Source organism: Notolepis coatsorum (genome assembly GCF_963971535.1).
Source record: "Notolepis coatsorum genome assembly, chromosome: 18".
NCBI lineage: Eukaryota > Metazoa > Chordata > Actinopteri > Aulopiformes > Paralepididae > Notolepis > Notolepis coatsorum.
In genome coordinates this window covers 13,486,464-13,500,312 of record NC_140182.1, presented here as the reverse complement: position 1 = coordinate 13,500,312, position 13,849 = coordinate 13,486,464, and the positions used below count along the sequence as shown (strand labels likewise).

General features: G+C 46.9%; 1 protein-coding gene across 5 annotated transcripts in view; it reads right to left on the bottom strand.

The window, feature by feature from the left end:
* The window catches only part of LOC311245225 (uncharacterized protein), a 50,850-nt gene that overhangs the window by 32,629 nt on the left and 4,372 nt on the right, over positions 1 to 13,849 (bottom strand). For 3 of the 5 annotated variants that reach the window (XM_084335054.1, XM_084335051.1, XM_084335052.1), the window contains exons 2-8: positions 12,277 to 13,701; positions 11,422 to 11,800; positions 11,130 to 11,261; positions 9,538 to 9,666; positions 5,489 to 5,801; positions 1,140 to 1,421; positions 458 to 682 (exon numbers count right to left, since the gene is read on the bottom strand). In XM_084335054.1, coding sequence (XP_084191180.1) covers positions 458 to 682; positions 1,140 to 1,421; positions 5,489 to 5,801; positions 9,538 to 9,666; positions 11,130 to 11,261; positions 11,422 to 11,800; positions 12,277 to 13,691 — 2,875 coding nt within the window. In that variant the 5' untranslated portion in view covers positions 13,692 to 13,701. The remainder of the gene's footprint in view (positions 1 to 457; positions 683 to 1,139; positions 1,422 to 5,488; positions 5,802 to 9,537; positions 9,667 to 11,129; positions 11,262 to 11,421; positions 11,801 to 12,276; positions 13,702 to 13,849) is intronic. The other 2 variants (XM_084335053.1, XM_084335055.1) reach the window with 2 other exon arrangements.

Here is a 13,849-nt window from a genome sequence, read left to right as displayed (position 1 = left end):
TGCCTCCCACAGGTCGGTTGTAGTGAGGACAGAAGCCTTGCATCACGTGTCCCCTCCGGTACACGAGGAGGCAGCCTGTCGCATCTTTTCACCGCAGCAGCTCGAACTCTGTGGCGAGGAGTAACGCGTGGGAGGCTCACGCTGCCCCCGTCACTTCCTGCTTCCATCGCGCCGGCGTCACCAAACAGACCTGTAGGAGTCGCTGTCCATAACGTCCAATCCCCACCCACCGGCTTTCCCACCCTCTAACACTTGCCAATTGTGTTAGTATGAACGACCGGCCAGCCGGTAGCAACGCCGAGAGCTGGGCTCGAACCCAGCGTCTCCTGCGTTAAGAGGTGAGCGCCTTGCCCACTGCGCCAATCAGACGCCCTGACAAAACTCTGTTCGGATTCATTTAATGGGAGGCACGCGCCCTGCTTTTAGCCACGCAGCCGCGAGACCCGACAACACGTACCCTCCTCCGCCTCCGGTGTGCTGTGGCCCGCTGGCGTCTGGGGTAGTGGTTCCTCCAACGCCTCCGGCTGCGGCCTGGGCTCCGAGGGGGGCGTCGACCGGGGCTTCTTCAGGCTCATCTCGCTGCGTACCTCCGTGATGGTCTTCTTGAGCAGCTTGAGCCGCCTGCTGCGGGACGGGCCGTGCTTCATGGCGGTGCTGAGGTCCAGTTTCTCCAGCACTGCTGCTATTTACACAGTGGAATATTTTTTTTTATGTAGCCACTGTTTTTTTTTTACCATGTATTGTATAGATTATATACTACATCGTTGTATTTTGTTCTACTATGGCTGAGGAACCGGGGAAAACAAGCATCTCACGTTTTTCTGAAAGTATGTACATTTAAAAAGGCTGTGACAATAAAATAATCTGAATCTGGTGACCCCAAACCAAGTCTATACTGTTAACTGCTAAGAAATCCACCTACCATACAAATGTACCGTTAAAGTTCTATTTATATATTATGGCTGCACACAACAGACAACTTTTTTTTTATCCACTTTTTCTCCTCATTTTCTATTTTTCTCCCATCCCAATTTCGTGTATCCAATTCTCCCCTCCCCTGTCTTGAGCGTTGCTAGACTATGCCTCCCACAGGTCGGTTGTAGTGAGGACAGAAGCCTTGCATCACCGACAACACGTACCCTCATCCTCCTCCGGTGTGCTGTGGCCCGCTGGCGTCTGGGGTAGTGGTTCCTCCAACGCCTCCGGCTGCGGTGGCGGCTCCGAGGGGGGCGTCGTCCGGGGCTTCTTCAGGCTCATCTCGCTGCGTACCTCCGTGATGGTCTTCTTGAGCAGCTTGAGCCGCCTGCTGCGGGACGGGCCGTGCTTCATGGCAGTGCTGAGGTCCAGTTTCTCCAGCAGCTCCCGCAGCTGCTCCTCCAGGGCCATGTGCTGCCGGTTGGCCGGTTTCAGCAGCCGGTCCACTACGGGGCGGAAAAACATGATCAGCAGATGCTTTGGTAAATGGTACATTTTTTATTAGGGATGTTCGATATTGGCTTTTTTACCAATATCCGATATACCGATATTGTCCAACTTATTTTTCTATATCGATATCAACCGATACATGCAGGGTTTCCCACCCCAAAAAATGTAATAATAATTTCAGGTAATTAACATTACATAATCTCTTGTCGTGGAATTAACACAACATTATGCATACTTTTGACAATAAATAAAATAAGAATTTGTTCTTACTTGCTTGCCTGGGTAAATAAATGTAAAAAATATATATATATATATTATTTAATTTTTTAAACCGATCATTTCCGATATTACATTTGAATGCCAATATCGGTAGGCCGATAATATTGGACATCCCTATTTTTTTATAATATCTCTTTTATCCAAAGCGCTTTACAATATTTGTACCTCACATTTTACCCATTCACTCACATTCACACAACCTGCACATCGGGAGCAATTAAGGGGTTAAGTGTCTTGCTCAAGTACACTTCGACACGCTGCCTGGGAGGAGCGGGAATCGAACTGGGAGCCTACCAGACGGCCACTCTACCTCCTGAGCCACTGTCGCCGCTTCGACACGTTACTTCTTTTGAAAGCTCAACGGGATTGTTTACATTATTGCAAATAATACAGGTGATCATATGCGTCTCCGCTTTCACATTATTATTACAAACACGGTCGACTTCGGTAGGACGGAATATTTTCCATGCAGGTATATTCACAGAGCGGTGCGTCAGCAAGGCACACAGGATCCTGAAAGACCCCAGCCACAAACTGTGTGAGCTCATGCCGTCTGGCAGACGGTACTGCGGTCTCAGGTCCACATCCTAAAGAACAGCTACTTGCACCGGGCAAACAAATTACCGACAGACTCTAAACTCTCACATGAGCATACACACGAAAGGACCTTAAGTGACTTACACACCACACAAGCACACTTGTTACACACTGCTACCTTGTAAAAAAAAAAAAACATATACCTTGTATTGTATAGTTTGTATAGATTGTGTATCGTTTACAAATCTACTACGGTTGAGGAGCCGGGAAAAACAAGCATTTCACGTTTTTCTGAACGTATGTTAAAAAAAAATTAAGCTGTGACGATAAAATAATCTGAATCAGAATCAGTAGATACTAGGAATGTACAGTTCAATAATGGTTTCCTATAGGATTCGAATATATCGGTTTGTCCAATATTGGTTTCTAAAATGTTGTTATCAGTCAATATTAAATATTTTAACACCGTCCCACCGCCATTTCCATCATAGACGGGCTAATAATAAGACTGATCACTGTGGTCGTTTCGAACGGGGAAATCCTTAACAATAAAAATGGAAGCAAGAACGAAACTACTTGCTACAAAATAAACATTTATCGGAAATAATAAACTGTGATGTGATTTTACAAGACGAAATGAGTTTCAAAGACACTTAAAATGAATAACGATCTCAATTAAAAGGTTGGGAGTCGCAGTGAGTGGTAGCCATGGTAACTGACTGTCAGAAACCAATGGATGATGCATGCTGGTTCATGTGGAGAAAGGGGCAGTTTTCTACCACCTTTTTGACCAAATTAACGATTCTGCATTGTCAGCGATTTACCACCGACTTCAAATATGAAAGAAAAGCAATGATATGTATGACAGATACTTAGATAGGAATGAAAGAGATAGGGGTCTGGTCCGGTTAGCACATCCTGTACCAAAACACTTTTTTCCTCAAGAAATATGCTGACGTTGAGTGGAGAGACCGGCTGCAGAGTGGCGCTAATGTAATTATTACAAATGGTAACTGAATGGTAACCGACTGTTTTCACTGTCAATAAGCATTAAGCATCGATGTGCATTGGAAATGCTGGCGCCATGCTCTTTAAGATGCGTTCTAAAAATAGATTTGCATAAACAGGTACTTAGTAATTCATGCGATCACTCGATCTGGGAAAACGTTACTCGTCCCCCGACTCTCAACAGACCTGGTTACCATCGTTCATGGGGTCAATTTTAAGGCAAGAGTGAAAACAGTGGTATCATATGAAACTAGAGATTGCAAAAAATATGTTGATACCAACCGTTCCATGCTAGCTTACTTTAAAGGGGCTCAGAATCTAGAAATATGTTATATTACACTTTTGCCTATGATTGGATATCGAGAACCAAGAACTGTGTATTTTGTAGGGCTGACCCCTATTAGTCGATTAGGCGACTAATCGGTCGAAAGGAGCCGTAGTCGACTGCCAACCTCTTAGTCGAATAGAAAAAAAATATTTGTATAAAAAAAAATTTATTAAAGAAAAAAATAAAATCATTCTTTCCAAAAGAAAAGAGGCCTAGAAGCGTGGCTAACGCTAATGGCACGCATACCAGAGGCTAACTGCCTAAGAAAACAGGCACAGAGGCACTGAAAGAGGATTTCACCCATCTAATGAACACACTAGACTAGACAAAGAGTTAATTATATCGTTATATTGTTTACACTGCCTATTTTTACTTCTCCACTGTAATATAATTCTATGACCTGTATCATGTCTTCTACTACCTGTACCTCCCCTCCCCCATGCTGCTATGATGCCGGAATCTCCCCAAGGGGATCAATAAAGGAATATCTTATCTCGTCTTATTCTATAAGAAGTGTGAGTTTCGAATTCCTACAGCGTATTTCTGTTGCACTCCCGGTACGAGTGAAGTGAGCATTTTGCCAAGGTGTATAAAACTGCCAGGATATCTTGCTGGCACCTAACCTCACATCCTTGGTTACATGGTGCTGTCAACAAAGCATGTGAGCAGAGACCTTTTGTTTACTTACTGGACCGTGGCCGGCAGCGGTGGCAAACGCTGGAAAGTTTGGCTGAGCTTCATGTGAAAAAGATAAATACAGAAAAATGCAACGCCAGCTGCAGGACTATTTCAAGCGAGCGAGTGAGGAAGCATCTCCGATATGACAAAGCGTTTGCTTCGACGCTCCGTGTACCTGCTTTGCCGTGTTACGCTCTCCCGGGTGTAACGCCCCAGATTCAGTCAGCGGTGGCAGCGTTTGCGCTTCACACACACGAGCGAGTGCGGCAACATACCGACAGCTGACATTATGTTCTTCTAAGTACCGGTAAACAAACGAGAATGCTTAGAAACGAGTCCACATGGCACCCTTCCACCTTCGGTTCGTCCCCAGAGACCCCCTATTCAAAGAGATCGTTCACTTTAACTATGAAGGGGAAGATGAGCACGGAGAGAGCGAATTAATGTCACAGAGCGGTGATTTGTGGTGGAGGGAATTCAACTCGCAACAGTTCCTTCCTTAGGTACTGGGCAAAATATTATTATTATCCCATTATCCACAATTTCCTGTCACAGTGCGTCAGAAACAGATGGCAATAAACCATAGGCTACAGCTAATTAAGAGAAAAATATTCCTTTGTGTCATGGTTCACTATTCATGGATTATAGCCTAAATACGCAAACAAATTTAATTGGTCCTGAAAAAGTTAACACCAGTCCCATGCAGGATTCCAAACCAATGCATACAAAACACAGAAGGAGCACGTTCAGTGCTAGACTAAGACTACCAAGATGTAGCACTGAACGGCACAGGAAGTCCTTCATTCCGACAGCCATCGGACTTTATAACGCATCACTGTGCCTCACTGCATCACTGAGCACAAGGTGACAGTACCATCTTCCTGGTCTTTTACTTAACTTTTAAACCGTCATAGTACAAATTTACACTTACTGTGTATTTTTTACTGTATATTTTATATTAGAATGTAAAATAGGAAATGTATATCCCGGACCGCATTTTAGTCTCAGGCTTATTGTTATTCTTATTTGTGACTTTTGTTTTGTCTACCTAAATGTTTACCGTTTACTGTGAGCGATTTGTAGTGCCAAATTTCCCTCGGGACGAATGAAGTATTTCTATTCTATTTAACTTCCTATGCTCGACTAGGCCCCTTGAGTCATTAGTTTTGAGACATTCCACAGATCATTGACGTGACCCCAACGCCCGACGACGTTCTGCTGCTCAAAACTCACCGTGCTCCCAGGCGAAAGAGGCGGGCGCTTCTAGCGTCGGCGGCTCGGGGAGGTGGATCCCGCCGGGGAAGCTGAAGCCCACCCGGTCCGCCTCCCGCCGGGTCCGTCTCAGGATGACTCCCCCGTGGTCCTGCATGCGCAGGCCGGCCTTGTGGAAGAACGTGTCCTTGGCGTTGTACTTCATGCAGTTGGCGATGATGAGGTTGAAGTCGGCCTGGAAGTCCTCCAGGTTGCTGTAGCAGTGGGCGTCGATGCGCTTCCTCATGGTGGAGAAGTCCATGGGGATCTTGACGTGGTCCAGATAGTCTGGAACCTGTGGAAGGAACAGAGAGACACGTCGAATACTAAAGTTAACTACTGAGATCTCAGCTCAATGTAGTGTCGTGGTCATTTCCAAAACCATAAAGTATCGATGTGCTTTTGAACCCGATATCGTACATTTTATGTTACTATTTTAAGGCGTGTAGTGAAAGATCATATAATAAATCGGTCAAAATGTTCTTAATCACAATCAACTTTATTTACCGGTATATAGCACATTTACTTAAAGTGCTTCCCAGATAAAAGCATAGAGCAAAAAATACATATACATACATATACATAAATATAAGAAATTGCAGATAAAAATAAGTGCAGGGGTTCAGATAGAAAGAAAAAAAAGTGCAGCAGATTACAAAAATAAGTAATGACTAAAAGTAACGACCTAGGAGGCAGGCTCAGCTCTGGTCAAAGGCCAGGGAGAATAGATGAGTCTTTAGCCGGGACTTAAAGACCTCAAGGGGTCTGGACTGACCCAATGTGGAGGGGGAGGCTATTTAACAGTTTAGGGGCGGCTATGGAAAAGGCTCAGTCTTTGAAAATGAAAACAAAATTAAAGTCTACAAAAGGTTTACACTTGAAGTCTAGTAACCGATTCATGGCTTTTTACCCATCACATAAATATACTTCCCTGAGGGAGACTAGGTAACGTGGAATCAAGACCTTGCTGCTTAATTGGCAACATGAATAGGTATATAATAATAATAACAATAATAATACATGGGATTGCTCTTTTGTAGAACTCAAAGTGGCTTTACACTACTAAGGGGTGAGGGGTAGCGAGACCAACAACACACAGACACCAGGGTAGAGGGAGGTCTAGGAGGAGGCAGAGATGAAGAGGTGGGTCTCGAGGTGGGACTGGAAAATAACAACAAAATTGAAGCAATTTCCACTGGCGCAGACCGTTTTGTTCTAATAATCATCAATTTACCCTTTTCATTGTTTCCCTCTACTGAATAAAACATGAGCTTTTCCATTATATTGCCTCCAGTGTACGCAAGCTTCACATACAGACTTATGGGTCAATGCCTCAGAGACACTGATTTCTGAGAATTAATTCAGGGGACTTGAATATGGGCCAAAATACACAATGCCCGGGTTTAAATTGACGACCGGATGTGGATATAATTTCCCATTCACTCACTAATGATTTTGGAGGCAAATGCGAGCCAAATACTTAGATCCTTAGAGCCCTGAGAGTCCAGTCCCGGCGATAAGGCTGCACTAGTCTACCTGCCCCACGTAACTTTTTGAATGCCAGCATCCTAATCGTTGGCACGCTGCATCATGCTAGTGGTCCAAGCAGGGTTCCCACAGACATTGCTAAATGAAATTCGAGGACTTTAACACTTTGAATGCCATCCACGAGTTCTCGTGTTTACCCCCCGCGGGTTGAATGCCCACTCACGAGAATATTCGTTTTATTCGTTTTTTTTTATATTAGCGATCTGAAATCATATTGCATCAAGCGAGTCTACCGTTGGAGATCCAGTCACCCCAGGCTCTCCGATGTGAAAAAAGCACCCCCTATCGTCTCCCAGATGGTAAATCACCCTTTTGGATTGGACTCAATGAAAATGAATGAAAAAAAAAAAACCTGCACTCCACATTTTACTTCTCACTCATGTAACCGGGGTCTACCAGAGTTCACTCTGGAGCCTCGGAGCCACGGGGAATATGTGTTTTACTGTATACACGATGGATCAATCAAATGAGCGATTTTTTTCGAATGGCGATTGGGAATTGGAATAAACCATTTGGATACCATCTGATCTCAGGTAAGGAATCTATGTTATCAGTATTAGGATAATCAGACTCGTTTTCACAGAGATATAAGCTTTTATGTGATTGTGTGCGCGCCGTCAGGAAATAGGAGACTCGATTTTCAGCTCGCCACAAGAGCGTGCGTGCGTACACATATACTATCGATAATCTAGCGTTTATTTGAAAACTATTCATGACATGGCCGAACAATGACAACGTTCTAGAATATTCCAGTAAAAGGCGATTATCATGGAATGTGTTGTTTTTTCCGTGAAAGAGTGATTTTCAAAATGCTAGAAAACGGAAATGAAGCGATTAAAAAAACAATCTGCCATGAGAATGTTGACTGGAAAATGAGTCTTTGATAAGCGACGGGCAGATTAGACAGTCACATAGCCATAATTTAAAACATAGATTAGGCGATATTAACGTTAACATTGGAGTGGATGTGGGCATTCAAGGGACTAATAAGAAATTACACTTGGGCAGTCAAAGTGTTAAAGTACTTTTCCAAGCACTGTTTCATTTTCAACGATGTCACCCGAAGGATACAATTCACTTTTAACACTATCAGTGCTTACCTTGTTTACCCTTTTACCCCGTTGAATGCCATCATCCACTTCAATGTTAGCGTTAAAAACGACTAATCTATGTTTTAAATTATGGCTATGTGTCTAATCTGCCCATCGCTTATCAATGACTTGTTTGCAGTCAACATTGTCGAAACGGATTGTTTTTTTATCTGTTCATTTTCGTTTTATAGCATTTTGAAAAGCCCTCGTTCAAGGAAAATATAAAGATTCCATTCTAGAATACACAAAAACGTTGTAATTTTTTGGCCTATTTATGAATAGTTTTCAAATAAACGCTAGATTATCGATAGTATATGTGTACGTATGCACGCTATAGAGGCGATCTGAAAAATCTATTCTCTTATTTCCTCATCAGCGATCACAGCCAAACAGCCACATCACACATAGGGAAATGCTGAAATCTCCGTGAAAACAGGTCTGATTATCCTAAGACTGGTAAAAATAGATTCCTTACCAGAGATCAGATGTTATCCAAAAATATTATTCCAATTCCTGATCGCCATTCCAAATATTGATCACGCTTATTGATTGATTATTGGCTGCTGTAAATATATATTCCAGGCTGATTTCCGTCTCGCGATCAGATCCCTCTTGATCAGACGTCTCGCCAGCACAATGGAGCCAGTTGGCTCCACCTCTACAGATCCCAGGTCAGTCTAATCGACTGACCTGCAGTTACACAGGGATAGACGATAGGGGGCGCTTTTTTCCCATCTGAGCTCCTGGAGGAGCTGCTGTACCAACGGGAGACTCGGTTGATGAAATATGAATTCAGATCGCTAATAAAAAAATAAAACGATAATTGTCGGCGTCGGCACTCAATGGGGTCTCTAATAAAACGAGCTATGGCGTCCCTGGCACTCAAAAGTGTTAAATGGAGTTTTTTTTGTGTTTTTTACGTCTTCCTGGCCTGCTTGCCAGCTAGAGCATCACACACGAAGAAATTAGGAAAATCAGTTGGAGCGAGGGAGACAGCGACTCGTCAGATTTGATTAAAACAGAACAAAAAAATATATATTTCTTGATTCAGAACAATTTGATCATGGATGAACAAAACATTCAATGCGAATGGTTGATTTGAATTTCAAGGACTTTTTAAGCACCTTGTTAAAAAATTTGCTGTTTTCAAGGAATTCCAGGCCTAGACTTTTTTTCTCAAAAAATGCAAGCACTTAAGCACTTCAAGGACCTTGTGCGAACCCTGTCCAATATTGTGCTTTTATCTTTTTATCCTTTTATTTTATGTAAATATTTAAAAAGCCTTGTACAGCACTTTGGTCAACTTTGTTGTTTTTAAATGTGCTTTATAAATAAAGTGGATTGGATTTGATTGGATTCTTCCACATTGGATGGTGCAGAAAGACCACCGACCTCGCTGAGGCTGACGGGCAGGGCGAAGATGTTATACGAGTCCTTTTCTTGCAGCTGGTCGAGAACTGATCTGAGGAGGATGTTAAAGGGTGTGAGCTGGACCTCCAACACCGACTGCTGCAGCTTCATCTGTGGAAAAACAAAAGATTAACAAAAGCAAAAGGATGAGGTTTGGAGCCTCGTTCAAAAATCAGACTCAACTTCCATGTGAATGCCTCATACGTGTATACGCCTAACCGTTGGTAGTGTGATAGTAAAGGGTTAACCTTCTGTAGTGTGGCAGTGAAAGGGTTAACCTGATGTTGTGTGGCAGTGAAAGGGTTAACCTTATGTGTATTGAAGCAATGAAAGGGTTAACTGTTTGGTAGTGCGGCAGTGAAAGGGTTAAAACAATTAAAATGGTGGTAAATGGACAGCATTTTTTATTTTTTTTGTAACTTTTTCTCCTCCTGTTTTTCTGTGTTTTTCTCCCATCCCAATTTAGTCGTTATGTCAATTCCCCCCTCCCCTTCCTGGTCGTTGCTCGCATGTGCCCCCCACTGGTCGATCTAGGGAGCCCTGAAGTCTATCAGATGCTTCCTCCGAGACATAGGAGACAGCCAGCAGCATCTTTTCACCTGCCAGCGTGGACTAATTGGCGAGGTGTAACGTGTGGGAGGTCACACTACCCTCGCCATCTCCCTCCCTCGCTGTGCAGGCGCCCTGACCGACCTGTAGGAGTTGCTGTTTACAACGACCAGATTACCACCCAAAGGCTTCCCTCCCGCTGACTCTGCCAATTGAGTCAGTATGACGGCCGGCCAAGCCGGAGGCAACGCTGACAGCCGGATTCGATACCAGTGTCTCTCGCGTTGGTGACAAGCGCTTAGTCCGCTGCGCCACCCAGCCGCCTAATGGACCGCATTTTAGGGCTGTACCGAATGCTTCGAAGCTTAGATCATAATGTTGACATTCGAATTCTAAATCAACATTCAAACTTTTTTTTTTGTCTATTCAATCCGTTTAAACCAATGGGGGTTTTCTTCACAGTTGCAGTTAAAGATTAGGCTACACTAATATTATAATATACTATAAGACTTGACCATCACTTTCATACGAACCGTGCCCTTATTGGATTATTTATGTTGACGAAACTGATGAGTTATATTCATTAAAGAAAGTTGATTTAATAAAAGAAAAATACTAATTTAATCAGAGTAATCACTTTATTCAATTTGAGGATTCAGTTCAAAAAAAAATAAAATAAAGTATAATTTTTTTTATAGACATTCGAAGCTTCTTTCGAATACTTCAATCGAAGCTTTGAATGTTAAAAAATGACATTCGGTACAGCCCTACCGCATTTATATAGTGCTTTCATCCAAAGCGCTTTACAATTTATCCCTGGCATTCACCCGTTCACTCGGACACGGACGGCGGAGGCGGCGGTGCAAGGAAGCGGTTAGGGGGGTTAAGTGTCTTGCTCAAGGACACGTCGACACGCTGCCCGGGAGGAGCGGGGGAAATCGAACCGGGAACCTTTCCCGATTACCGGGACGACCGCTCTACCTCCCGGGGCGCCACATTTTGGGAGGGTGGTTGTCAAATTGTACCTCCTCTCTTTTTAGCTTCTCCCTCTTCCGGATCAGCTCCAGCAGCAGGCGCGCTCGCTCCAGGTCGTGCCGTAAGCGGTGCCACTCCTTCAGCTGTTCCTTCAGTGCTTGATTACTCTCCACCCTCGGGTCCTGCGGTGACAAGAGAGGCACTTCAGTCCACGTGTCACGTGAAAAACGAGTATCAAACAACACCCCCCCACCGCCCCCCGACAAGCCATGTTTCAAGTGTGTACAGATTGGAGGCGTTAACATTTACTGGTGCAAGACAAAGAGTGTTAAGTTTCAGTACCGCGGTGGCCGTTTGAGGCGTGTCGAGAACCGCAGTGGGGTCGCTCTCGAGAACCGCGCGCTCAATCGACTTCACACTCGACACGGCGCTCCCTCTGGGTCCCCGGCGATACACCCGCCGAGTGTGAAGTCGATCGGACGAGCGGCTGTCGAGGAGACACGCAGACGGGACAGGCGGGACAGAGACTCCCGCCGCGTGCAGCTGGACGCCGGGACTGACCGGCTGCTTGGCGATCGGGGGCTGGGGGTTAGCGGCCTGCAGCCGGCGGATCAGGGGCACGTTGTTCCGCGACTGACGCTTCAGCACCCAGTAGCTCAGGGCCCGCTCCACAAACGGCCTCTTCCTCTGGACAGACACCTGGTTGAGGATCGTGTCAAAACTGAGAGAGAGAAGAGAGACATCGGGGGAGAGAGAGACAGACAGACAGACAGACGAGGGGGAGAGAGAGAGAGACATGGGGGGAGAGAGAGACAGACAGGAGAGACATACAGAGAGACAGACAGACAGAGAGATAGGCAGAGAGAGAGGGAGGGATAGAGGGGGGAGAGACAGAGAAAGACAGAGAGAGGGAGACAGACACACAGAGATAGAGAGAGAGAGAGAGAGAGAGAGAGAGAGAGAGAGAGAGAGAGACAGAGACAGAGAGACAGAGAGACAGAGAAAAAGAGACAGGGGGAGACAGACAGAGGGAGAGAGACAGACGGACAGAGACAGACAGAGAGAGAAAAAGAGACAGAGACAGACAGAGAGAGAGAGATGCTTGTCACAAGCCTGTTGATGAGGAATTAATGAGTATCGACTGATGATGATTAGGGGGGTAATGCATGCATTAAGCGTTCGCCACGGTCTACCCACCTCGAGAGGGTGATGCTCGGCCCAGAGTTGGCAGGCGCCCCTGGCTCCGGCGGCGCCACTCTTTTACTCCTCTTCTTTTGCCATCCTTTTAACCTGGCGCGCCCTCTCTTCCCGCCCCTCTTGTGGCAGACTCCGTTCTTCGGGTGACGAGGCTCGTCGTAGACGGTGAGGGGCCTCCGGTCGCAGCCGTCGGGCGTGTGGGCGCAGCAGTACGCAGTCTTTTTCACCGAGAACGTGGCGGGGGAGCCGCCCGACGACTCAGTCTCCGTCGCCTCCGCCTCCCTCACGGGCTCCATCTTCATGAAGAGGCCGGCCCGCTGCGCGCAGCTCACGTGGAAGGCTGCGTAGCAGTTGGCCTTGCTGCACTGGATGCACGCCCCGGCGCCCTTCTCCTTGCAGAGGTAGCAGGTGAGCTTCCAGCGGGCGGGCGGGATGTTGCCGACGCCGTCGATGGGCTCGATGAAGACCGTGTCGGAGAAGCCCACCTCGGGCACCCACAGGGCGCACGCCACGTGGCCCCAGCGGTCGTCGTCCGTCTTCTTGAGCGCGCCGCCGCGGTTGGGGCAGAAGACGCAGCCGGCGGGCCGCGCGGGGCACTGGAGGCAGTGCCGGCACAGCCACTGGCCCTCGGGGATGTAGGGCACGCCGTAGCACTCCTGGTGCACAGCGATGTTGCACAGGTCGCAGAAGAGGATGACGTTGCTGTCTGCGCCGTCGCCGTCCATGCAGACGCAGCAGACGGCGTCCTCGTCCACCAGCGAGCGCTCGTCCACGTCGCCCTGCGTGGCGAGGTGCGACTCCTTCTCGAAGCGGTCCATGAGGAACTCGAAGAGGTTGCAGGCCACCTGGCTGACGCCCTCGCTCTTCCTCTTGTCGTTCACCAGCTCCAGCCAGGCGTAGTCCTCCTCGTCCATGTCGTACTCCACCTCCTCGTCCAGCTCCTCCGCCGTCTGCTCCGTGTACCGGTAGTACGCAGAGGGCCTGCGGGGCACCGCCGGGAGGTTGTACTCCACCGTCCGGAACTTGGGTTCCAAGAGCGCACTCACACCCCCACCCCCGCTGCCTCCGCCGCCGCCGCCGTGGGGACCGGGGGGCCCGTGCGCGGCCGTCAGCGTGGCGTTCTTCTTCTGCTTGCTGATCTTGAGGCGCGCGGAACGCACCAGGACCTGCTGGGGCTTCTCGTTGTTCTCCTTGTTGCTGTTGCACTCCGTGATCTCCTGGGCCGTGGGGTCGTCGTCACCGATGACGTCCAGCCGGTCGTAGACGCTGAGCCGGTGGACGCGGCCGTCGACCTCCAGCTCCACCATGCGCTGGGCCTGGGCGTAGGTGAGGGTCTCCCGGTTGGGCGAAGGCTTGATGGGCGAGGACGGGCGCTTCTGCATTGACACGCGGTGGTGTCGACTTTTTTTCTTCATCTTGGAAGGCCTATAAAAACCAAAGATTCAGTACAATGAAAATCTTAAATTTTATTTTTTACACAAGGTATGTAGATGTAAATTACCCAAAATGTCAGAACAGTTGTTGTGAAAATTATGACTAAAGCCCTTTGATCTCTATCCCCCTGGATATCGAC